This window comes from Pyrenophora tritici-repentis, chromosome 5 (assembly GCF_003171515.1).
Source record: "Pyrenophora tritici-repentis strain M4 chromosome 5, whole genome shotgun sequence".
NCBI lineage: Eukaryota > Fungi > Ascomycota > Dothideomycetes > Pleosporales > Pleosporaceae > Pyrenophora > Pyrenophora tritici-repentis.
Genome location: NC_089394.1, coordinates 146,301 through 171,018, shown reverse-complemented (window position 1 = coordinate 171,018; position 24,718 = coordinate 146,301). Strand labels below are relative to the sequence as shown.

The 24,718-nt window shown below is 52.0% G+C and overlaps 7 protein-coding genes across 7 annotated transcripts; 3 read left to right on the top strand and 4 right to left on the bottom strand.

Moving 5' to 3' along the window:
* Positions 1–643: 643 nt before the first annotated feature.
* On the bottom strand, positions 644–2,749 carry PtrM4_100380 (Gly-zipper-YMGG multi-domain protein; the record flags this gene model as incomplete). Its single annotated transcript, XM_001942300.2, has 1 exon — positions 644–2,749. One exon carries the CDS (start codon positions 2,747–2,749, stop codon positions 644–646), a length of 2,106 nt encoding a protein of 701 aa, XP_001942335.2.
* A 2,368-nt stretch (positions 2,750–5,117) lies between these two features.
* PtrM4_100370 (integral membrane protein) lies at positions 5,118–10,527 on the bottom strand (the record flags this gene model as incomplete). The annotated part of the gene is made up of 6 exons (XM_066107395.1): positions 5,118–6,346; positions 6,392–7,533; positions 7,588–7,634; positions 8,602–9,224; positions 9,273–10,224; positions 10,306–10,527. The coding sequence occupies 6 exons, from the start codon at positions 10,525–10,527 to the stop codon at positions 5,118–5,120; spliced, it is 4,215 nt and encodes a 1,404-aa protein (XP_065961844.1).
* A 104-nt stretch (positions 10,528–10,631) lies between these two features.
* PtrM4_100360 (protein transport protein YIF1) lies at positions 10,632–11,889 on the top strand (the record flags this gene model as incomplete). Its single annotated transcript, XM_001942298.2, has 3 exons — positions 10,632–10,817; positions 10,872–11,120; positions 11,176–11,889. 3 exons carry the CDS (start codon positions 10,632–10,634, stop codon positions 11,887–11,889), a joined length of 1,149 nt encoding a protein of 382 aa, XP_001942333.2.
* A 379-nt stretch (positions 11,890–12,268) lies between these two features.
* Positions 12,269–16,095, bottom strand: PtrM4_100350 (Stc1 multi-domain protein; the record flags this gene model as incomplete). The annotated part of the gene is made up of 4 exons (XM_066107394.1): positions 12,269–14,119; positions 15,099–15,521; positions 15,583–15,985; positions 16,046–16,095. 4 exons carry the CDS (start codon positions 16,093–16,095, stop codon positions 12,269–12,271), a joined length of 2,727 nt encoding a protein of 908 aa, XP_065961843.1.
* Positions 16,096–17,020: 925 nt separating this feature from the next.
* PtrM4_100340 (uncharacterized protein) lies at positions 17,021–19,454 on the top strand (the record flags this gene model as incomplete). The annotated part of the gene is made up of 4 exons (XM_066107393.1): positions 17,021–17,132; positions 17,183–18,987; positions 19,045–19,411; positions 19,450–19,454. The coding sequence occupies 4 exons, from the start codon at positions 17,021–17,023 to the stop codon at positions 19,452–19,454; spliced, it is 2,289 nt and encodes a 762-aa protein (XP_065961842.1).
* Positions 19,455–19,748: 294 nt separating this feature from the next.
* PtrM4_100330 (BING4CT multi-domain protein) lies at positions 19,749–21,413 on the bottom strand (the record flags this gene model as incomplete). Its single annotated transcript, XM_001942295.1, has 1 exon — positions 19,749–21,413. The coding sequence occupies one exon, from the start codon at positions 21,411–21,413 to the stop codon at positions 19,749–19,751; it is 1,665 nt and encodes a 554-aa protein (XP_001942330.1).
* A 794-nt stretch (positions 21,414–22,207) lies between these two features.
* Positions 22,208–23,458, top strand: PtrM4_100320 (uncharacterized protein; the record flags this gene model as incomplete). The annotated part of the gene is made up of 1 exon (XM_001942294.2): positions 22,208–23,458. The coding sequence occupies one exon, from the start codon at positions 22,208–22,210 to the stop codon at positions 23,456–23,458; it is 1,251 nt and encodes a 416-aa protein (XP_001942329.2).
* Positions 23,459–24,718: the final 1,260 nt, after the last annotated feature.

Below are 24,718 nucleotides of genomic sequence, written 5' to 3'. Positions count from 1 at the left end.
ACACATGCGCACACCTAAGCAAAGGGCCTCACCACCTCATCCGCCACAATCCACTCAGTTGTTTGAAGAAAGCAACTAAAACAAAATCACCATTGCCTCTCTGCAGCAAGGCTAAGGTTCAGTAATCCGCCTGTGTACGTAATCCGGCCACCTACCTCGGCCGACGCACGCACGCACGCACGCACGCAATAAAAAGCAGGGAGGTGCAGGGTCTCGTCTAGCGCAGCGTCTTTTTAGCACGATCGGTGAACTGGTAATTTGTGGCTTTTGCGCCCATTTCATCGTTTTTCTGCATACAGTGGCGTAGGAAGAAGAAAAAACGCCACGTGGACGCGTGGATGGGGTGGTTGCTTTTTCTTGGGGGCTGGGCTTGGAGTTTTGATGTTGAGTGATGGGCGGGCTGGGAGACTTAGGCGGAATGGAGGGGGTTGGGGATGTGGAAAGGCAATGGAAGGAATGGAAGGGGGGTGGTGTAAGGAGTGTTGTGGTTTGATGAAAGATCACGTGGTTGATGTAGGCCTTGGCTTTGACGAGATACCTAGGTATGTGAAAAGTGCACAAGGATAATGGAAATGGGAGATGAGAGATGAGGATGATAACACCATGGTTTATTCTATTTGCTACAGACTTGGATGGGGATCGACTACACGTCTTCCGCAAGATTGACCCCGAATTTCTCCGCGTTCTGTCTCTGAACCATATCGCCCAAGTTTCCATGGTTGTTTGTCACAGGATCTGTTCCTTTGCTTGAATCCTCAGCACCTTGTGTCTCTTCTTCGTTGTGCATGTGGTCCTTCGCGTAGGCGTCTGTTGCATCCACGCTCGTGGCTTTAGTGTTTATCACTGTGGTAGCAGATATTTGCTGTACGTCAATGTACTTGGTTGTATCCGCATGGTCTTCGTGGGTCTTGATATCCATCTCCTTTGTAGAATGTGTCTGCTCCACATTGAAATGGATCTCTACATCCTCGGTAGCATCCGCCTGCTCTCCGTTATTTTTGGCGTCCATCTCCTTGATTGCATCCGCTTGTTCTCCATTGGCCTTGCCTTCAAATTCTTCGGTAGCCTCTTTCTGCTCTCCCTTCGCCTCTGTCTCCATCTCTTTGGTAGCACCCATTTGATCTTCGGTCGCCTTGCTCTCTTCTTCTTTGCCAGCATTAGTCTCCGAGTTAGCGAACGTATCTTCTGCCTTGAGCTTTGCCTCCATCATCTTGGTGAGAGACATCTGCTCTCCGTCGGTCTTGGCCTCCTCTTCTCTGCTAGCATCTGTCTGGTCTTCTTCGGTCTTGACCTCAACCTCCTCGCCAGCATTCGTCTGATCTCCATCGGTCTTACCGCCAATCTCCGTGATTGCAGATGTCTGCGCTTCATCGGTCTTGCCGCCAATCTCCGTGGTTGCAGATGTCTCTTCTTCACTGGCTTTTCCATCTTCTTCCTTGCTACCTTCGAAATTTCCAGCTTTGGGGCTGAAATCCATGTCGGGGGAGGTTACACTATCGAAACGCTCGTGAGTCTTTCCTCTTGCACCGCTCTTGCCATGGGCCTTTGCATCAGACCCATCAGTAGCGGCTTTGTCGTTATCCAGATTGACGCCGAATCTCTGAGCATTTTCTCTCTGAATCTCATCGCCGAGGTTTCCGTGGTTTGTCGATACTGGGTCGGTTCCTTTGTTGTGCTCTGCCTTTGCATCGGCGTCGTTTGTGTCGTTCTGGTTCTGGGCGTCGGCATCATCGTGAGTCTTTCCACTTGCAGCCTCTTGGATTTCTCCACTGGCAATTTCTTGACCTTGTTCACCCGTACCATTGTGACTTGTCGTCTCTAGATCGCTCGTGCGCTGCTCTTTCTCTGCACCGGCACCATTTGTAGTATCCTGGCTCTTCTCAACAACGTCGTCCTGAATCTCCTTGGTTCCGACATCCGCGCTCTTATCCTCGGAAGCAACGACGTCATCTTGACTCTTTCCGTGAGAATCGATCGCACCTTCTTCCTCCTTTCCAACGACGTCATCGTTAATCTTCTTACTCCCATTTCCAAGCTCTTCCTTTGCAGCTAGAACATACGTATCATCCGTGCAATATTGGCTCTCGCCAACAGCGGCTTCCTGACTCTTCTCTGTTTCTTGCTCAGTTGCGACATCCGTGTCAATCTGGCTTGTTGCACCAGAGACATCCGGGACCTGTTGCTCCTTTGCAGCAGTACCATCTGGACTCTCCTCATCTGCGCCATTTGCGTCGTCGTGGCTCTTCTCACAATCTCTTACCTCCTTCTCCCTCTCACCAACATTCTGATCTTTATCAGAAACGACCCCAGTGACTGCCCCAACAACCACACCAGAGGTGCCTCCAATAGCTGCGCCGACGGCTGCACCTACCGGTCCACCCGGGATACCAGCAACTGCACCAACCGCTGAACCTGCCATACCCCCAATAGTAGCCCCATCGCTAGCAGCACTGACACTCCTCTCTAGATCAACACCAAACGTCTCCTCTGTCTTCTTTTGGATCTTTTCTCCCAAGTCCATGCTTTTCGCATCTTCCTTCTCCCCGTCATTGGCAGCGCTGGCGTTCTTCTCGTCTAGATCGGCATCAGATGACCCCTCCACCTTCTCTTGAATTTTGTCTCCCAAGTCTGTGCTCTTTGCTTCATCCTTGTCCTCAAAACGAGTTGCTCCCTCGCTCTTACTAGCCTCCTCCTTGTCTACGCTGAGTCCCAAAGTTTCTTCCGCCTTCTCCTGGAGCTTCTCACCCATATTCTTGCTCTTAGCATCGTCCTTCTCTTCATTTTGCTCACCGACAACAACCTCTTTCACATCCTCCTTGTCTAAGCTAACACCCAAAGTCCCCTCCGCTTTCTCTTTAACCTTCTCTCCGAAGTCCGTGCTCGTACTATCCTCTTGCTGCTCAGACTTCGCACTCTTCTCGTCTGAATCCACCCCGAGAGTCTCCTCCGCCTTTTTTTGGACCTCCTCTCTCAAGTTTCTGTTGTCTTGGTCTTCTTGTTTTGGCTCACTCTTACCCTCAACACCAGCCCCATCCTCAGCCTTACTCACAGTACCCCCACCCAGATCAAAACCAAACGTACCCGCCACCTTCTTTCGAATGATGTCGACCAAGCCAACCTTATCTTGAGCTTCTTTTTCTTTCTCTCCCTCAGTCTCAGCATTTTCGGCGACTGATTCATCAACGGCACCTTGACTCTGAGCCTCCTCTTGTTTCGTCTCACTCTCATCCTTGACAGCAGCACCATCCTCAGTCTTGCCCTCATTCTTCTCGCCTAGATCGGCACCAAAAGCCTGATCCACCTTCTCTTGCACCTGGTCGACCAGACTTCCTTTGTCTTGATCCTCCTGTCTTGTTCCATCCTTTTTCTCTTCCTTTCCACCGTCCTGCTCCCCACCCTCAACTTCGGCGACGGATTTGTCAACGGCACCATGTAAGTCCTCAACATCAGCGTGTCCACTCTCCTTCTCCACCTCATCTTTTCCCTCGCTTGTGTTCTCCTCCAACGCATCAGCGCGTCGTTGGACTCTTGCTTCTTGCGTGTCTGCACTGGTAGATGCTGTGGAGAGGGTGATCTCATCGGAGTTTAGAGTCTCGTGTTTGGTTGTGATGGTGGAGTCTTTTGTGGTTTCTTCGGTTTTGTCGTTGGTCGAGTTGGAGTTGCTAGTCTCTTCCTTCTCTGTGCTGATGGCCGCGGCGGTAGTGGAGGGTTGTTTATTGGTGTCGCTGGCGCTGATGTCTTCGCTGATATCTCCAATCTTTTCGTTGTCTATGCTGATGTTGCTGGTTGAGGTTTCTTCCTTCTCCTCTTTTTCGCTAGAAGAGGAGACGACTGGTGGTCCCGCCAATATAACCGCTACAACGCCACCACCTGACATACCGGGTAGTGAGTCGCCTTGTTCGGCAGCAGGGAGAGGAGCTACATTTTTAGTGTGCTGGGGGACCTGGGGTTTTGTCAGTCTGACATCTCTCATCGCCGATAGATTGAGCAAGGAAGAGGGGAAGAGGGGAAGAGGAAGAGGAAGGAGAGGGAAAGAACATACATCACTACCAACCTCCGTCCCATGCAATATCTCATGCTCCACTTTCTTCACCTCTTGCGTCTCCTGCTGTGTCTGTTGTACCTCCTCCTGTACCTTCATCTCTTGCTCTGCGCCTGCCATCCTGTCACTCTATACGTCTATCTTATATGTATACAAAGTCTGCCAAAAAGAAAGTCAAAGAAAAGGTTGGTATAATGTGATATGGCCAAGTACGCTACAGTAATGCTGATGTGTTCGTATAATGGTACTCGTTATCGTGAGTTTTCCAAGTCGTTCAAAGTATTCAAGTAATTCAATTTCAAGTTCAAACCACTCAAGTATACATCCAAACCCCGTCCTTTCACCACCCTTTATACACCCACCCCTCACTCGCGCCTCCCGTCTCATCCCGCCTACATCATCCCCCCCTCCCACGCGCCCTTCCCACACCCCCAAACAGGTCACCAACCCCCCAAATCCAAGCTACCAAACCCAAATCCCTACGTCACCACCCACACCACCGCACCAAATCTCCCCCGCGTGCGCAGTCAAGTTGCCGCCAGAGTAGGTACCAAGTTTCTCTAGTCCACCCACTAAAAGCCGCCCCGAACCAGTAGAGCGCGACGGATAGCGTCCGACGGGCGCTACGTAGCGTCGAACGCGTCAACGTGGTCATGCGCAGAATGACACTGCGAAATACCTGTATATTTGCGAAGCGCGGTGGGCGAGAAGAGTGCGGTGCGGTGTGGTGTGGTGTGGCGGATGTGTAGGCGGGCTGTGGGAGACGGGAGTGATGTAATTTCTTGGATGGGGTAGCAGGGGTGGGGGCGATGAAAGTGGGAGGTTGCTGGGATGTAGGTGGTAAACTTGGTGGTTGGCTAGGATGTAGGCTGTAACCGCATGACATGACATGTAGCATGCTGGGTGACATGGTATACTTGAAAATGTGGATAATCACCTAATAGACATGTCTAGCGCGCGCAGTAACCTCTACACACTAGCATCTGCAGTATTCCACATCACCCGACTGCACAGCAAGCTAATAGGATACAATAAAACTAAACAATCTCATAAGAATACATACCCACCACGCTTGTTACGAGGATAGGAACGGTGCTGTCCGTACGCCTCCCTCCTCCCAAGCCACCCTTCCCTTCTCATTCAACTCAAACCCGCAATCTGTAACCTTGAGCCCTGATTCCTCAAGCTCCTCCCAAGACTTCTTAACCTGCGCCTCACTAGATCTTGCCTTGTTTCTCGCTAACCATACAACGACTTCCCTCTGTGCCGACGCAGGATGTAGGGATGCTTCTGTTACGTCTTGCTCGGTGCACTCCGGGACGGGGAAGTCGGCGGTGGGCGTGTGTCTGGGAAGGATTTTTTTGTGGAGGGAGCGATTGGCTGGAGAAAGACGGATTGCTGCAGGGTTGTGGATGGTTGGTTGATTCAAGGTCCATATAAGGGCAGTATCGGGGCGAGATGAGCGACGCTTAGAGATTTGGGTATCACTAGTGTTTGCAGCGGTGATACCACCGTCGGGGTAGCCCGTGAGGTCTTTCTCCTGGCTTGACGCTTCCGTGTTGTCGCTGTTGGGCTGTTTGTAGCTGAAAAGGCTCATTTTCTTAAGCTCTCTCCCCAAGAACATATGAAAGATGATCGTCAAAGCAATGAGACCTGCTTGAAGAAATACAAGTCCATGGTAGACAAACCCAACTCTCGGGCCGAGCGCAAAGAGACAGAGGAGACATAGCTCGCCGAGGTATACACCAACCATTAGCTCTTCAAGGGCGCGGGCGTAAAAGCCGCCTTTGGAGTCGATGCGTGCATCGTATACGTATAGCATGTTGTATTTGTATACCAGGTAAACAAGACCCAGACCGATGGCGGCAAAGCCCAGAATAAGCGGCGCAATCACGGCGTGAGACAAGGCGATGACACCCAAAGTGGCCCATTTGGAGTACCCAGAGGCCCACGGTGGTTCGCTGAAGGACATGTAGCGCATGTACATCTGCCTTGGCGTCTTGTCAAACTTGCTGAGAAGGATTCCGTTTAGCAGGCCCGGTGTATTGATTAGATACCGGGATGCATTTACCAAGCCATAGAGAATGAAATAGGACATGTAGAAATTGGAAGACTTGGCCGGATGCTGGATGAGGAGCGTCGAGACGTCTTTGAGGGCATTGCAGGATTGGATGACTATCGATTCGATACTGGGGATAAAAGTCATAACAAGGAAGACTTGGACTACCTGGAATGCAAAGCACCATGCTTGGGTCTGTTGTTCGACTTCGGAGAGAGTGGCTGCACCGGAGAGTTTTGCAACGACTGTCTTGATTAGCCAGGATTCAGTGTTGTATGAGTAGGACTTACAGCGGCAGATGACAGGTACCAATCCCATAAGCATAGCAAGGAGAATAGCGGGTAAAAGTCCTGTTAAAATAGCACGAGCGATAGGATTACTTATGCCGAACATCTCCGCCTGGTGCCTGGGCTGAAGGTAGATGAGACTGCTAATGCTGCCGATACTTGCGACGGGGATCGTCCAGAGTATGATTAGTGCCGTGATGAAAAGGTTTGCAAGAATACGTCGCTTGTGTCTATTCTTTGAGCTTATTCCGAGATTCTTCCAGATGACTTCTTCGCGCAATACACCCATTTGTCTCGACTCAAACTTGGCTAGTCTCCGATCAAGGTTCTCGTTAAAGGCGGTCTCAGCGGCAGACATAGTGTCGAATGCGACAAAGACAGCATTCATAAGCTTCTCTTTACCAGCAAGATGCGAAAGCTGTGCTGCGTCAATCTTGGGCAGCAGTTCTTTGATCTGGCCGCCATAGTATCGACGAGAGTCGACCTTTTGTCCGATGAGAGGCTTCAATCGATGTGTCGTTCGCAACGCCTTGTCTTCCATCGATTGGTTGTTCCTCTGGCGCTTGTTTAAAACCTTCAAGTGCTTGATCTCGCTGATCTCAAGGTTCGCGTTCGCCTTTTCAAGCTTCTTGATATCATACTCAACGTCGCCCATATCCGGCACCAGCGTAATCTGCACCGCGTTCTGGAACTTGCCCTGTAACTTCTCCAACGAGAGATCTTCCGCGGGTATGCCGGTAAAGAGCACTGTCCGTTGCGTGATACAACTCGAGTTCCACATCGACAGGAGGTATGCTTTCCGCAGCTCCGCCAGGAACATCATCTCGTGACCGATGACATACATGACCCAGCCGAAGAAGACCCAGGCCATGATTGCATGAGCAAACCGTCGCGACGGACTCACAACATTCGAGAAACTGAGCATGTTCAGCCCATCCTGACCGCCGCCATATATAGCGTTAACAGGTAAGAGTATCGGCCACGTGATAACTGCGCCAACCGTTGCCATGATCGTAAGCACCTTGAGAAACCGGATATACAAGTACGCATCCAGGGAATGATGATTGAGCACAAACTCATCACTCGTGTTAATAAACGTCTTGATCCAACCCAGACAAGAGCTACTAGGCGACGGCGTCTTCCATCTAAACGTACCCGTTAGCAGCCATCATTACTCAACAGACGACAAGCCAACATACCTTTCCTCAATGGCCTCGTGGTATGTCCTTGGAGCATACAGCCGTTTCTGTCTCGTCCTGAGCAGAAGAAACAACCCCACGACAATTACCGCATAGACCGCACTAAAGACCAGCGTTGACAGGAGAGCAGAAACCGACTGAGGGAGGTTACCAAACCGACTGGGCAGAGACGGTGTGGTGAAAGACGACCCCTGTCCCGCGACAAACCACTTGTGTAGCCACTTGTCTAGCCAGGAAGGGCATTGCATGGCGGCGTGAGGCGTAAGATGTAAACCGGAAAACAAACAGGTGTGAATTGTGTGAATTGGTGAAGTTCGCGGCACCCAACAAAATCCTTCAGGGCTCTTTCGATGTAGCAGTATGCGCCTCCCATCGCAACTACCACTACCCTCATTTTGTCAACACAACGATTCTTACCTCGCTTACCTTGCTTGTATCATGTCGTCCCTTCTAAAAAACATCCACCCACATCTTGTCTCCCTCAAACCTTCCCGTGGTAGTTGTCATGCCATCAAGAGCAAATCGAGAAACCAGAACGAACAGCACGTAGGAGAAGACGGACGCGGCATCCTAAGCAGTCCGACTCAGATTTGACAACCAGAAAAACTAAACAGCGTCGGTTCCGTGTGACCAAGTAGTTACGGTGAGCTTGGTTCTGGCTGGAAAGTGAGGTCGAGATCCATCGACCCCACCCTTCCTAACTACGTGACTGCCACATGTCAACCCATTTCCACCATCAATTCTCCATAAAGGTAGCAAAATAACATGGCGGCAAATTCCAATCGTTTTGTATGGCAGGTAAAGCCTGTGTTAATATGATATCATAATACAATACAACAGTGCCCCCCCTCTTCCCTAAAACCCCCCATCATAAACCATACCCACCCCCTAACTCATAAGCAGCCTCGTAACAGCCCCCACATTCAACGTCCTCAAATCACTATAATGCTGCCCGGTCCCCAAAAAAACAACCGGAATACCCGTCGCATGAACCATCGACACAAGCGTGCCCACCATATCCCCCACGGTATCGCATTTGGAAATAATAAACCCATCCAGCCGTCTCCCCACGCCAAACGACGCATCAAAGTTGCGAGCCTGGGCCACGGAGTCCGTACCCACGAGCGCCTCCCCTACCATGAGAATTTTATCCGGATTCGCTAGTTTACCGAATTTCTCCAGCGACGACATGAGACGCTGGTCGTTGTGGCGGCGGCCCGCCGTGTCGATGAGGACGATGTTGAAGTTGTTTTTCGCCGCAAACGTCACGGCATCTGCGGCGATGTTTGCCGCGTCTTTGCCGTAGCCTTTTTCGAAGAGGTCGACGTGGCCGCCTTCGCGCTGGGAGAGTTCTTTGAGGCGGTCGACGTGCACGCGGAGTTGCTCGACGGCGCCGGAGCGGAATGTGTCTGCTGCGGCGATGAGAACGCGGTGGTGGTTTTGGAGGAGGAAGAAGGCGATTTTGGAGAGGTTTGTGGATTTTCCTACGCCGTTGACGCCGACGATGGAGAGGACGTAGGGGCGGGTTGTTGTCGAGTTTGTGTGTTGAATTTCGCGGAGGAGGTCGAGGGAGGAGGTTGGGGTGAGAATCTTGGTTAGGGCCTTCTCCATGGATGTCTTGAGGGTCTTCTCGATGGCTGGATGGTGTTAGTACTGGGGTTGGGAGATGGGATAGGGGCACTGACTGGTAAAACTGGGTGTCTTGATGCCTACAAGATCGCGCTCTACGCTTTCGCATAACCGGACTGCAGCTTCGCGTGCTACGTTCTTGCGCAACAGGTGCTCTTCCATGCCCTTGAGTGGCTTGGCCAAGTCTTCCTTTGTGAGCGTCTTTCCACCCACCACGTTCCTGAAGAGTCCTCCGATAGCACCTAGGCTGGATCCGACAAGGCCACTAGCAGCGGCCGGAGTGTCCTTGTCCTTCTTTGCGTTCTGCTCGGCAATTATGGCATCCATCTCATCATCAAGATCCCTCAAGACAAACTCACCCTTGTTTGTCTTGCGGCCCCACGTCTCCTGCTTGATCTCTTCCAACGCTTCGTTTCCGGAGACGTCACCCTGGATGTCTGATCGGGAGTAGTCTAGCACCGAGTCATCCTCCTCATCAGCACCGAATTCTCCCCACACCCTCCCCTTCTTTGAGCCTTTGCCCTTTTTCTTGGCTGACGCTTCATCGCCCGACGACACGGGCGCCGAACTAAAGGCAGACGCCTTCTTCTTGTCCCTCCTCGATATCTTTCCTCCAAGAGGCCTCGCCTTGCCGGTCAAGAGCTGGCTCTGTGCGGGGGTAGTTGGTCGTGAAGTGTCGGGTGTGGGCACGGGTGTCGAGTCGGCACTCGTATCGTACAAAGATGGCTGAGGCTTTTGTAGTCCGGGTGGCTTCAGAGCAGTTTCGTCGGCACTATCATTGTCCGTACTGGATTCCGGTGTAATGAGCTTGATGCTTGGAGTACCAGAGTCGCTTGCGCCTTCCAACTCTTGCATCTGCCGGTCAAAGTATGAACCGAACTTGTCGCATTTGACCACGCTGCTGTTTTGTGTTTTGAGCTGCTCGCCGTAGAGACCAACAAATAGTGCGCGCACATTGTCGAGGAGTTTGTCTATCCATGTGAGGTGGACTAGACTCTGATATACTGCCTGTACAAGTTAGCCACTGTGCCTGTGCCACTAGGCCGCCATGCGCCATGTTCCGAGACGCAACATGGTTATAAGACATACTACAAAGATGAGGCCCAGATCCTTTGCGGCCGTCCACTTCAGCGTGTAACCCTCCTTTTTGTACGTCGGCTTGGAACCGGCATCTTCAGCCTGCGGTTGTATGCGCTCCTCGATGAAGACGTCGCGAATTAAGCTATTAATAACATTTGCGCCGACGGGCACATATGTGCGCGACCAGAGGACGACGCCCGAGGTAGTCAAGACCTCGAAAGTGTCGAGCATGGCGAAGGGTAGCAATGGGGGAAGTGTGGACGGGAAGAGGCGTGGTGGTGCGGGCGCATGTGGGCAGATGGCCGGATGACGAAGGCCGTGCGCCGTCTTGCCAGATGGTTGGAATTGGAGACTACCAGGCTGAAATTCAACATCGACAACAACACCACAACGCATCCAATTGCTCTGCACCACCAGGTTACCGACCTGTCAGTCTTCCCTGGTATCACATCCATCGTCTACTCGCGCAAACATGCAGCGCCCCAACTATACTAACCCGCCGCCGGCGCATTCACCACCGCGTACGTAGCCATACCGCGCCTCGGAATAGAACACCATGAGCTAACACGCTCCAGTACATCACCCAGTTCCCCAACACGTCTCCACGGTCCCTCAATTACGCTCACCACCTCCCCCCACAACCCCCGTCGCAACCCCAAAGCGGATATGGCTACGGCCAGCAAGGCGGCGGCATGCCTCAGCAAGGCGGTGGCTACAACATGCACCCCTCCTTCGGTGGCTTCATAAACGACCCCACAGCGCAACTCGGTTTCCAAATGGGCAAGAGCGCCGTAGACGCGGGTCAGCAATACGTAGAACAAAACGTATGTCCTTCATCTACACATACCCCCCATTCGGCAACAACTAACACCCTCCCAGCTCGGACGCCTCGTCTCCGTATCCGCTCTAAAACACTACTTCAACGTCACAAACTCGTACGTCCTAACCAAGCTGCGAATCATCCTCATCCCATGGTGGCACCGCCCCTGGTCCCGCCAACACCGCCACACACCCGACCCAACCATTCCCTCCTCCGCGCTACTATACCAACCCCCGCGCGAAGACGTGAACAGCCCCGACATGTACATCCCCACCATGGCGCTGGTAACGTACATCCTGCTCTCCACGCTGCTGGCCGGTCTACGCGGCGCCTTCCACCCCGAACTCCTAGGCTACACAGCGACGGTCGCGATATCCGTCACCCTCCTCGAAATCCTCATCATCCGCACTGGAACCTTCCTGCTCGCTATTTCCTCATCCTCGCAACTCCTCGACCTAGTCGCGTACAGCGGGTACAAGTTCGTCCACGTGATTGTCTCGCTCCTCCTCTCACACCTGGCTACGTGGATTGGCTTCGGCAGCGCGTGGGTTAGCTGGGTGATTTTCCTCTATTGTTTCGGCGCGAATGCGTTTTTCTTGTTGAGGAGTCTGCGCTATGTGCTGCTGCCTGATCAGAGTGGGCAGGGCAATATTGGCGGCAATGTCGCTCCGGGTTATGGTGGGAAGAGCCAGAAGAATCGGAGGACGCAGTTTTTGTTCGTGTATAGTTATGTGGTGCAGTTTGGGTTTATGGTTTGGTTGAGTAAGGTCTGAGGGGGTGGGTGTACGTACATGGATGGATTTTTTTTTTCGTGGGGGAGGGGAAAGACTGCGTATGGTCTGTCAGGTAGACCTGTGTGCGAATCAGGGTGCTGAGGAACCTGGATGGTGGGTTCAATATTGTCGATTAAGTGCACACGAGGATAAGGCGTGAGAGTATCGCCTGTGTACCTACCAGCGTCCAGCATTCGCGACATTTGCTCTCAGAAAACAAGATGATAACGTAGAAGAGCAAACAAGACCGCCTTAGATATAACCGCCTTTTTTGAAAAAATCAAGAAGCATATTCTATAAAGCTTTTATTCCTCTCATGGTATCGTTCCCGTAGTACATCATTCATCGGAAAGAAAGAAAGAAAGATTACCCCCTAACCCTATACTTTTTTCGCCGTAAAAATCCTTCTCTCACACTCATCCCACAACAGGCACAACCCTCCCCCACCACCCCCCATCTCCACCTCCCACCCCACCCCTCCAAACTGCTCCACCCTCTCCCTCGCCCTCGGCGCCCCAATTAACACCACCCCCTCCGGCACCCTCACCTCGCCCACGCCAAAACACCCAAACGTAACCACTTTCCTCAACTCCGGACACGAGACAAACACACCGGCGACAACTTCCTCATCCACGACAGGACAGAAGCTGAGGTTGATTTCCCGGAGATGCGGATACCGTGTTTTCGCATTGAAGATGTGGATAAAAGTTTCGTGGGAGATGTGCCGGCAAGATGAGATATCCAGATATTCGATTTTGGAACCAGAGTGCGATATTAGTGCTTTGAACCCAGCGTCTGCGAGACCGATGGGGTCGTCGAGGGGACCGTCGGGGTTGGTGTTGTCGAGATCCCGGGTAGAATTCAAATCTACGTATCTCAACGGCGGGTTCGCCCAGTCCGTGAATAACGCCACATAACCCGCATCGCTGCACTCGCTGTTTTCTGTAAAGCGGAATTTACGTAGCTTGTTGCATGTGCTGTGGATAGCGGATAGGACGTCATCGGTAGCCTCGGAGGTGGCGTCGAGGAAGTGCTCGAGACAGAGGGTTTGCAGGTTATGCCCCACAGACGTGATGAGGTGGATCAATTTCGTATGCGTAATCGGGTCGTAGAAGCGAAGAGTGAGGTGTTGCAAATGTTCCAACCTCGCGATCGCATCAATACTGTCAGCACCGATTTTCTTACAACGCTCAATTTTCAGGCGTTCAAGGTTCGGACAGAACGTTGTGAGGGCTTCTACGGCTTCGTCGTCAAAGGCCGCGTCGAGCCATTCTACTTTCAAAGTTTTCAAATCGGATCCCCGCGCGATGAAGAGTTCGGCCCATTTGTCGTTTGTGACGAGGTTAGCGCCAAGGAGTTGGATGTGCTGGAGGGCTTTTGCTTGCGAGTTCATGTAGTCGATGTTGCTGTCTTTGAACTGGCAACAGTTGCGGAGGGAGAGACTCTTGACGTATGGACAAACGGCGAAGATCTGGTCGTAATCTTCGGTTTCGAGGTAGGCGGCTTCGTGGATGGCGACGCGTTCCATGTCGGGTTGGAGGAAGAGCTTCATGGTTGTAGAGTTCATGTGGCGTTTCTTGGAGAATATCTCGCTGATGCGGTTCATGATTGCTTCTGGCATCTCGCCGAGTTCGTCAATGTCTTCAGAATGTTGGGCTAGCTTCTCGATGCAGAGCTGTTGCAGAGACTTGGGTCCGCATACAGTCATGCCGTCGAGACGGTTGCTCTCAATCTTTCTGCGTCCCTTGCGTACCACTGGCTTACTCGCCTTCTTCTCTGCTTTTGCGTCCTTGGCCATCTCCTTGCCACACGGGGTACAGAGCAGACCTCCATCTGGACCAGCCTTGCTGTATGGAGTAACTGTGAAACGTTTGTTACAGATTTCGCAGTTCTCCAGTTGACCGGGCAGAGGCTTGGCCTTTTTGTACATGTCCATGACACCCTCAAAGTCAGAGTCGTCATCTGAGTCCTTCTTTTTCTTCTTTGGCACCTTCTTCGCAGCCTTGCCCTTCTTGATCTTTGCTATAGCATCTTCCTGGTTACGCTTGCGCTTGCGAACCCGCTCGGCGGCCATGGCGGACGACTCTGCCTGCAAGTCTTCTTCCTCTTCCTCATCTCCACCAGCATTTGACGGTCCTTCGCCATTGTCTTCCGACTGTGCAGCTTGCTCGGCTTCCCTGAGTCGGTTCGCGTAGGAATCGCGAATTTCCTGCGCGGAAATGTTATTTGCCTATCATTGATGTTAGTACGTGGTTTGACACGCGGCGATTCTCTTTCATGAAGCCGCCTCTTGATCTTTCACTTTGAAAGAATGCAGGCATCTGTTCCCGAGAGTTCATATCATGGTAAAATCGTATCTTTGACTTACCGCCAGAAAGTCCGTCAGTGCGGAGTGTGGACCACGAATGCCAGCACCTCTGCCAGCGCCTCTAGCTCGTCGCCCGCTCCTGTCGCCACTCGTCAGTATCGCGCATTCAAAGTAAGGTTTGTGACCTACATGATGTCGAATAGTCTAATTCGTGTTCAAATTGCAGAATGCTTTATACGTGATTGACACAAACGATAGAAGTTGTGTTGGTAACGTGTGTTGGGGTTGGTGAGCGGGGTGCGACATGCGAGCGAGGGAGGCGCGTCTCCGGGTCACGTGATGAGCGCGCAATCACGTGGTGGCAATTTGTCCCTTGATCAGGTTTAGTCTACCCCTGACAGTTGCTTTTCACGTCTCTTCATACTATACCTTGACCATAGTCAGATCAATATTTCGCTAGTACAGCTGCATACCTGGCTCACTGATGTCTTGAAACAATCTTTCCCGTCACTATATGGATTGGAAAGGCTCATGTATATCACCTCGATTGATTTGCTACCAATAACTCCTAAAATGATAAATCACTTTTGAGGCTGCACGTCCCTAATGAGCATACCAACTCCAAAGCACGAAAGAAACCCTATAGGTCTGCCAAAGATGAACCATCATCAGATTGAGCCACAGCCACGATCCTGACCTTACCCAGAATCACACAGTTCCGTTGAGAGGTTGAGAGTGTCCGCATTTACTCCAGAGCCAAAAACCACTTCTAGATTACCGTATCGTCATCATCATCGCTGCTCTCATCGCTATCATCTTCTCTGTCCTCATCCTCATCATCATCATCATCATCATCATCATCATCATCATCATCATCATCATCATCATCCCACGCATCAACGATAGAAGCGCGAGGAGCAGCCCTAATCTTGGCCCAGCCGTTGGGACGAATCTCCGTGGTATCGGATCGCTCAGCCACGCTGGAGGCGAATGATCGGGAAGAGCCAGAAACGGAAGGCGTGGTCCGACGGCCGTATGCGTTCGGATCAAAGCCAGAGCTTGCACTCAAGACTTCAATGGACTTTGTGTGCCATGATTTGGTGCGTGGTTCGCTAGAGTCACCATCGCCGTTGCGGCCGGCAGGGAAGGCGTACTCGGTATCGATCAAGCTGTCACTTGCGGAGCCCGACATGGACAATGCCCTCTGGAAGTCGGTCGACAAGGCGATGCCTCCATCTACAAGTCCTTTGCGACGGGCGCCATTGGCTTCTAGTTCTTGGCGACGACGGCTGCCATCGTTGACAGATTTCCATCCATCGTCAACCTATCGGTGTCAGCAAACGTATCCAGTAAATGTTCGTGTTTAGTGACAATGCGACACTTACGTTGGAAGCAGTACTGCTCAGAGCCGAGGAAAAGTACTCGGGAGCATGGCCATTGGAGTGATCCGGAGTGAAAGCGTTGCTAAGATCTTCGTACTTGCCCTCTTCATATGCGTTGTCGGCAAGCTGCCTCTCGATGCACACAAAGCATTTGGCAGTATCAGTCTTTCGGCGTTGCGTCCTAGCAAAGGAGTCGATACCCTTTGTCTTTCCGCACATGCTGCATTCGAGCTCGACTGTCTGCCTCCCCACGCAGTCCTGGCAGTTGATGTGCTTCAGTATCTTACCAAAACTCCGAATTTGCGAGCGGGCATCGGTTTGTTGTTTGGTGGAGAACCTGATTAGGGGCACATTCTTGTGGCAGAGACCGCATTTGAGCCTTGGTGGAAGTGCGATGCCCTTGAGTCTGATCATGTTAGCTGTGCTCTTGTCATAGAAAGAGCGCTTGTCAGTTGAGTGTACATACCTATCAATGTCGTCCTGGTTATAGACGTGAGCTTGTTTGCGACTGGGCATGGTGATGGATGGTGGAGGCTGAGTCAAGAGTGGCTGTTGATATTTGATTTGAAAGAGTGTTGTGGAGAAGGGAAGAAATGGATGTTGCGCGCTTTATATCAATGTTGCGAACTGGCAGTGGAGAGGTTTATGTAGGTGAAGGCTGCAAGGTACTGGCTGAGGAGGACGTTTGCTTGGGCGAAGTCAGGGTAAAGGCAGGCGCGACCGCACACCGATGCAGCTGCTTCAAACAACACAAGAAGGTAATAGACAGAGACGAGCTGCGATTTCGGAGGAGATAACAGCATCAGCACCCAAGGGAAAGGCAATTGATTGGTTCAGGGTACTATCGTCATTGGAAGGTAAGATGTTGAAGCAGACGACTATGATAGATGCGCGGGATGCTACGAAGCAAACGGCACGATATTAGAATGCACCATTCGGAGGTGAGAGAAGGCCCACTGGCTGTTTTTGACGTGATTCTTGGATGCGATCTAGATGCAACCGGTGAGGCATGGCAATCTGACATTGTCTTCCTTGTTTGCATGTCGCCGCGCAGAACAGTCAACATGATGAGCGTATCTGCTAGAAGATGAATGGGTGGCATGCATGAATTGCAAAAAGAAGAGATGGACATGGACATTCGCGGTTCAAATGCGAGAAAGGAGCCAAGAAGCCGAGGTGATGGCATAGACGACATGAATGAAAATGAATTACTGTCGGTACTTTCTTGGTGTTGCATGTCCATCCGGTGGCGGTGCAAGGGTGCCAATATGCTGCATGACGCCACAGCCGAGGAGCCAAAATTGCTATCGCTAATCGATTGCGATAACAAAATTGTTGCGTCCCGCACTCGACTCCACCAAATTCCACCCAACGTCTCTGGCACTCGACCGGCACAGTGGCGTCTATTCCCTTTCGATTCAAAACAGGCGGAAGCGCCAGTATGGCTCCCATGGCTGCACCGTCGCATCACCATCGCAGTACGACCAAAAAAGACAAGAAAGGCTTCAAGTCTCGCCATGCCACCAAGGGTGCGCTCAAGGAGCAGAGCAAGGGTCAGTTGTGCGCCGTCGCATGAGATGTTTGTTCTGACTGTATCGCATAGGCAAGGTGAATTCTCTCTCGTTCGAGTTTGGCAGTCGCAAGACGCCTCACCAGCAAGTCATGTCTAAATTCGACCGCCGCAACCGCGCGAAGCAAATGCGCCTCAACAAGGACCACGAACACGCAAAGTCGACCAACGTTTTCGCCGGCAAGGATGGAGCCCCAAGAATCGCTGCTATTATTCCACTATGTGCCGATGTTTCCACAGCAGATGCTGCACGCGCTTTGAATGCGAGTGTCGACGTTGAGGACGAGGTTCCCGAGGCGGGCTGGACACGCACAACCGTCGACCGCTTCAAGCAAAAGGTGCAATACCTGACAGTCAAGAGAGACTTGCTAGCCGCTCTGGATGCTTGCCGTGTCGCCGATTTTGTAGTCTTTGTACTATCCGCAAATGAAGAGGTGGATGCTGAGGGCGAGTTGATACTCAAATCAGTGGAGAGCCAGGGCATCTCCAACACCTTTACAGTTTGCCAGGGACTAGACAAGGTCGAACCCGCCAAGCAAAGGCCTTCGGTCGTTTCATCTCTCAAATCCTACATCACCCACTGGTTGCCATCCACTGAGCGCGTCTACTCGCTCGACAACCGCCAAGAAGCCGCAAATCTCGTTCGATCGCTATGCACAACCACCACCAAGGGCGTTCGATGGAGAGACCAGAGGAGTTACATGTTTATTGAAGATATTGCGTGGCCTGGTGGAAAGTCCGCCGTCAATGAGGACGGCACTGGTGAAGTCGTCATCACTGGAGTTGTTCGAGGCCTGGGACTCAAGGCCGACAGGCTGGTGCAGGTTGGAGATTGGGGTGACTTCCAAGTCGACAAGATTGTAGCTGCCCCTCTTGAGACGAGGAAGAAGAGGGAAGATGAGATGGCCGTTGACTCGGAAGTTGACGACACTCTGGAACGCCCCACCGAGGACCAAGATGATCTCGCTGAGCTGGCGCCAGAGGAGACGCTCATGGACGACGTGACCAACTATGCCACATCTGTTGCACCATCTGAACGCAAGGGTGTCTTAATTGATGACCACCACTACTTCTCAGACGAGGAAGAAGAAGTTGCTCCTACGAAGCGGAGACGATTGCCCAAGGGTACTAGTGACTACCAAGCTGCATGGTACCTAGACGGCATGTCAGATTCTGGATCAGACTTTGAAGACTTTGACGACATGGAGGACCAAGAAGATGGCCAGAGCCAACCTGCGCATCCTGCCGATGGTGAGGAGGGCATGGACGTTGATGGCAGGGCGATAACAGAGGGTGCACCTTCAGAATACCCACAATCAGAAATGTTCCTTGATCCTTCCCCAGAAGATGAGGCCGAACAGATTGAGGCATACCGAAAGTCGAGGAAAACAGAAGAGGCTGATGATCTGGAGTTCCCCGATGAGATCGAACTGCCCCCAAATGTCAATGCGCGAGAGCGTCTCCTTCGTTACCGAGGGCTGAAGAGTCTGAAGATGAGCAAATGGGAGACGGAGGAGGATCGACCATATGAGCCAGAAGAGTGGCAACGGTTACTTGAGATTGCCGACTACAAACGTACAGCTACAAAGTTCATGCGCGAAGCATGGGCTGGTGGTGTCAAGCCAGGAACCCGGGTCAGCGTACACATTCGCGGTGTCCCACTACAATTCCAAGAGAGCCAGTCGCGACCAATTGCCATGTTCTCGCTCCTCCGCCACGAGCACAAACGCGCAGCCTGCAACTACAGCATCCTGCTAAGCTCCGAGCACGAATCACCAATCAAGTCAAAGACGGAGCTGATCGTGCAATGTGGCCCAAGGCGAATGGTCATCAACCCTGTAAGTCATAACATCTCTCCTCCACCTATGTATCAAAACTAACGAACCCATCACAAGCTCTTCTCAAACGCCGGAAACACTCCAAACAACGTCCACAAATTCGCCCGCTTCCTCCACCCAGGCCAGTCTGCAATCGCCTCCTTCATCGGCCCCCTAACATGGGGCAACGTGCCCCTCCTCTACTTCACCCGCACCCCATCTTCCCCGTCTTCCCTCCGCCTAGTCGCAACAGGAACTTCCCTGCCCCCCTCCCGCAACCGCATCATAGCCAAGCGCATCATCCTCACCGGCCACCCCTTCAAAATCAACAAACGCGTCGTCACCGTCCGCTACATGTTCTTCAACGACGCCGACGTCAAGTGGTTCAAGGGTCTGCCGCTGTGGACGAAGCGTGGGAGGAGTGGGTTCATCAAGGAGAGTCTCGGTACGCATGGGTACTACAAGGCCATGTTTGATGCTAAGATTAGTCCGATGGATTCGGTGGCTGTGAGTCTTTATAAGAGGGTTTGGCCGAGGGGGGCGAGGGCTTGGAAGGGGGAGGGGGAGGAGGCGTAGATGGGTTCACTGGTAGTGGGGGGAAGTTATGATATCATGATAGGGTTTCTTAGATAGGAAAATCGTATGGCGTTTACTTTTCTTAGTTTGTATAATTCCTAGTGCAGAACCGTTCATGATGGGTTATTGTAGGTATCAGACTACATTCCAAAAACACCATGAAAATGCTCCTACTTTTCCCCTCGCCTTGCCTTCGCTTACCCCCATCACTTCCGCGCAAACCTCTCCAACGCCGGTCCATACTCCTTCTTCAACCTCTCCCTCTTCTCTACTTGCCTCTTCTGCAAACTGCGCATCGCCTCCCTCGCCCGCTCCTTCTCCTCATCAATAACATTGCGACTCCCACTCTTCCTCAAATACCTCCTCAACGCACTATTCCTCCCCTTCCCCCTCTTCTTCAGTAAATCAACCTTGTCGGGTTCCCGCTCGCCCCTGCGGGCTTTATACTCCTTCTGCCGCTCCTCGTGCGACGCGAGGTCGAGGTTACCGATGAAATTGGGGTCGAGAGCAATCATCTCGGGTTGAATCTTCTCGAGCAGGGCGTGGACTTCTGTTTCGCGGCGTTGCTTGGAGGTTTCGTAGGGGTTTGTGCCGGGCTCGAGGGTGTCGGGGTTTGGTTCGCCGGCGCCGGGGACGATGATGGAGGAGAAGCCTGCGTCGTGAGAGAGGCCGAGGATGTCTTCGAAGGGGCAGAAGCGGACGCGGGAGATGTTTTGGCCGGCACCGCCCCAGGCCATGTACGGCATTGTTGGGGGGGGTTGCGAGTCTGCGTGTAGGCGGAATAGGTCGTCTTTGTAGATGGCAGCTTGGGTGCCGTATCCCACGGCTGTGAGGTTGCGGTCTGAGATTGAGAGTGTGGTTCCTGGCACGCGCAGATGGTGCGAGTGTAGCTCTTTGAACATCCTTATGTCCCAGACGGACATGCGTCGGTCTTGCGATGTGCTGACCATGTAGGTGCCTGATCGGTCGATTGCGATACTACGTACGGGGCCGCGGTGTGGGAGGAGCTTTACGAGTGGTGTAGCGCTGTTGGGTGACCATAATGTGACGAGACCCTTTTGGTGACCAACGTGAAGGATGGCATTGTGAGGATTTTGCGCAAAAGCTGTAGAAGGACCGAGTTTGGTGTATAGTTGTGGCAGCGACTGACCGGTCGAGACGTCGGTGTATCGTATTATGCCGGCCGTTGACACCGAGGCGAGGAGGAAGTGGTAAGGCAGGTATTCGAGGTGTGTGGCTTCGGCGTGGTTCTTGAGCTGGTGCATCTCCACACCGTCGCCCGAGTAGATGTAGACGCACTTCTTCTGCGCCACGGCAAAGTTCTTCTGGTTGCTGGTGTGTAACCACCGCGCATCTCGCACTGTCTCGTTGAGTTGGAGTTCACAGCCCAGTTTCCCATCTCTCCAGTCAAACGTGGCGACGTGCCCTTTTCTGCCCGCGATCAGAAGATCACGCCCATTCCGACTGTACTCGCATACATCGTACGGTCCTAGACCGTCTAACCGCAGCTCAAAGCTCTTCTTTGCCGTCTCGATGCTGACCTCGCGTTTGATCTCATCTTGCCGTACCCTGTATGTTCTTTCCAGCTCAGTTTCTGGTTCCAACAAGCCCGCATTGTGCTCAAGGAGGACCTCGACATTCTTTGCCTCTATCGCCGCCTGCTTGTTCTTCGCTTCGAGCGCTTTGATATTCGACCGGAGCTTCTTGTCCTTTACTGATTTAGGCCGTATCCGCTCGCCGCGACCGTATTGTTGTGTGGCCTTTTCGGTAAACTCTGCGATTGCGCGGGCATCTTCGTCTTGGACTGGTGCGCTGTTTTGCGACTTGCGCCGGACTGCGGTGCTGGGCTTTTCCCCGCGTTCAGTCGCCATGTTTGAGGGAGATACTGTGAAACTACAAAATGGAGTCTTGTAATTATTGCGATCTGATATTGCGACTCCGAATTGTCTTGGTATGGTTGCATTACTGCACGCAGAATCTCCGTTCGCGTGCAGTCCTAGAATTATTTCTGCCATCACTGACCGCCTCGAAATCTTGGCGCGCTAGCGGGCACGCCAACTTGAAACTACCACGACTCTATCTTGTGTCGCAATCATATTCGTCTACAGAGGCTATAGTAACGCGTTTGGCAACTTCCTTTCTTTCCATCGCATTACTTCTCATCTGAATGCTCAAGCCACAGGCACTTTGATGCAGATTTTGCGAAATTTTGTCGTCGTCACACTACATGCAGTACATGCAGCTGCATGCTCATTTCCAAGATTACATCGAATCGCGACAAACTCCATAACATCATTCATACTGCGCTCTTGTCAATATGCACACAGAAAGACCCAAAACGGCTTCAATTACCAATAATGAGAGGTAAACAGTATCAAGCATCAGCACAACATAGTAACTTCACATACTAGACCAACGATGCAACGCTACCAACGGCTCCACTTCGGACCTTCAACGAGCATGTCCTCAACCAGACTTTCGAGTGTTGTGGTAAGTTAGACCACGGCATTCAGCTTGGGCCCACATGCATACAGGTAGGCGTGTTTCTCTCGTTCCTCGCTCTCTTCCCATTTACATCACACATTGGTGAGCGCAGCCCGGCGTCTGGTGGATTCCCCAATTTCCTTGGTCGCAGTTACAACAGCAATTCGATATCCATGCCCCGATGGAGAGCCGTCCAAAACCATCAAACCGGCCGTCATCGAGAGACACTACGGATGAGCCACTTGCAGAGCCTGCAGAACCCACCTCTTTCCTACACAATCATATAGCGAGTCTACAACAGCCTTGTGAACGAATAGACTCTCTCAACCCAGCATCACCGGTCGATTGTGAACCGGATATCGCTCAAGAATCATGGCCACTGGGTCCAAGGGAGTTTGTGACTCGGGGTCATGACTACCAACTCCCTCCCGATCTGCCCACGTGCAGCGATCTTATCACTCGCATGCTTCTCGACATACTCATATTCAGCTACCATATCGAAGACTATAACCTACAGCAAGGACTACAAGAATGCAGGCCTCCCTTACTCATCAAAGGCATCCATGCTGAACGCGCAAGTCTCCTCTCTACGCGCGAGTTGCACATTGTACACAAGTACTCTGAGGCTGTCAACAACGTCTGCGAAAACGTCGCAAGGAATTGCCAAAGCCTGCTAAGTGACTATGACCGCGCCTTCATCGTCAGCTTCGTCATGCAACCGGCACGGCAACTCGGAATTGATCCGGCATACCTCCTCGAACAGCTGCTCGCCTTCCGAATACACATGTGTCGGGTGGAGAATCGGAAGAAGACATTGCTACATGCCAAGAGCACTTCTCTCTGGACGCGCGGGCTTATCCTACTACACAGCAAATGGACACTTGGAAAGAGCCAGAGGTTGCTTGCCTGTCGACTGGTATCAGATGACATAGCGGTCACACAACTCGGAGAACGAATATGCGAAAGGCTTCGTCTAGTCCTCGGCCAAGCTATCAAGGACTTCAGCGAGAAACATTGCAAGTTTGGAATGGGCAACGTCAAGCGAGAAGTCTACGCCGACTCTGTCCCCACAGCGCTGGTCCACGAGCTCAACTCCTGGGAAGCCTCCTACCGAAAGAAGAACAGGATTATCAGAGAAAGAACACAGCGTATGATCGCGCCACCAGACTCTGAACTCCCGCGTCGTAATAGCCCAATCGTCGAACGCGCAAAGTCCACTCGCAACCTTTACAGCATATACGAGCATGACGAGGTTCCTCAGCGACCACGGTCTTCACTGGGTATACGCACAAGTAGTGTGCCTCTCCCAGATCTTTCGCAACGGTTCAAAAGCGCAGAGCTTGGGCTGGATCCGCTGTCGCGCTTGTCGGGTTGGAAAATACCAGCGCACCCCGAGACTGAGGCGTTTGAGCAGCATGCGAACGTTATTTAGGGTGGATATTCAGGTCTGTTGTAGTGATATTACCCTATTTGTTGGTGCTATTGCGTCTCGTGCTTTTGTGAGCTCATGCCTTCGTTATGTTGTTCTTGCCACATGGTTGTTATCCTGATATAGCCATGTACTTAACTGGGTTATTGTTGAGAATATTCCGGTCACCTGTCACGAGGACGCTAAGTCACATGACCCACACCGCTCTATATTAGCCGAGCTTTGTATAGTTAGCAATTGACACACTTACATGCCATGACTGAGAGAGTCATTCTTTCTCAACAGGTTATGAGCCCGGCTTACGCGCTTGCGTGTGCATTGTGAGTGTCCGGAGTGTCGTTTCTTCGATATGGGCAGCAAGCTGGTATATGCGTGTCTACGCCAGAACAACCCAGGAGGTCGTCGCCTTCTATATTCTAAGACACTGGGTCGTCGCCCTGGCTGCCGCGAAGGGTATTAAGTCCTGAAGACACTGGGCCGTCGCCCTGGCTACCGCGAAGGGTATTAAGTCCGAAGAAAAATGGACTATCGTCCGGAGAAGCTGGGAGCGTCTCGAAGATACCTTGGGCGAGTTATACCCAATTCCGACGCGCGAGTCGAAGAGAGCAATGGTTGCTCTATCCCTTTTCAACCAACCTTTTGACAACGATTCGAATACCTACCTACCGACGGTAACCATCGATTCTTCCGAAAACAACTCGAATTGCCTGCCTATCGATAGTAACCTTTCGAGACCTTCTTTTTAAACTAGTAGCTACAGTTCGACAGCTACTTTCAATTCCTTAAACTCGAAAACCTACCGTTTGACGGTGCTCGAAGTTTTTTTACTCTCTCGAACGCTACCCACCTACCCCACCCGATTTCTCGATCGATTTTTATCTTCTTTCCAAAGGATTTCGTTAAATAAACGCAAAGAAGCAAAGGCTTATATAACGATGGGGAGAATAAGGGTGTTAGGGTCTGGAGCCCTGAATAGGACACAGACAAGGAGGCAGGAGCGGAGGAACGGAGCGGGGACAACAAGAGAGGAGAGCGTACATAGCTAGAGTACTGGGAGTACTAAGCTAGGGGAGCGCTAGGATAGAGGAGAGCGTACACAGCTAGAGTACTGGGAGTACCAAGCTGGGGGAGCGCTGGGACAGAGGAGAGCGTACACAGCTAGAGTACTGGGAGTACCAAGCTGAGGGAGCGCTGACTCTCACGTAGGAGTCGAGGGAGAGTCGGTATGTTGGTGATATCGATTCTACCTTGATTTTCAAACGC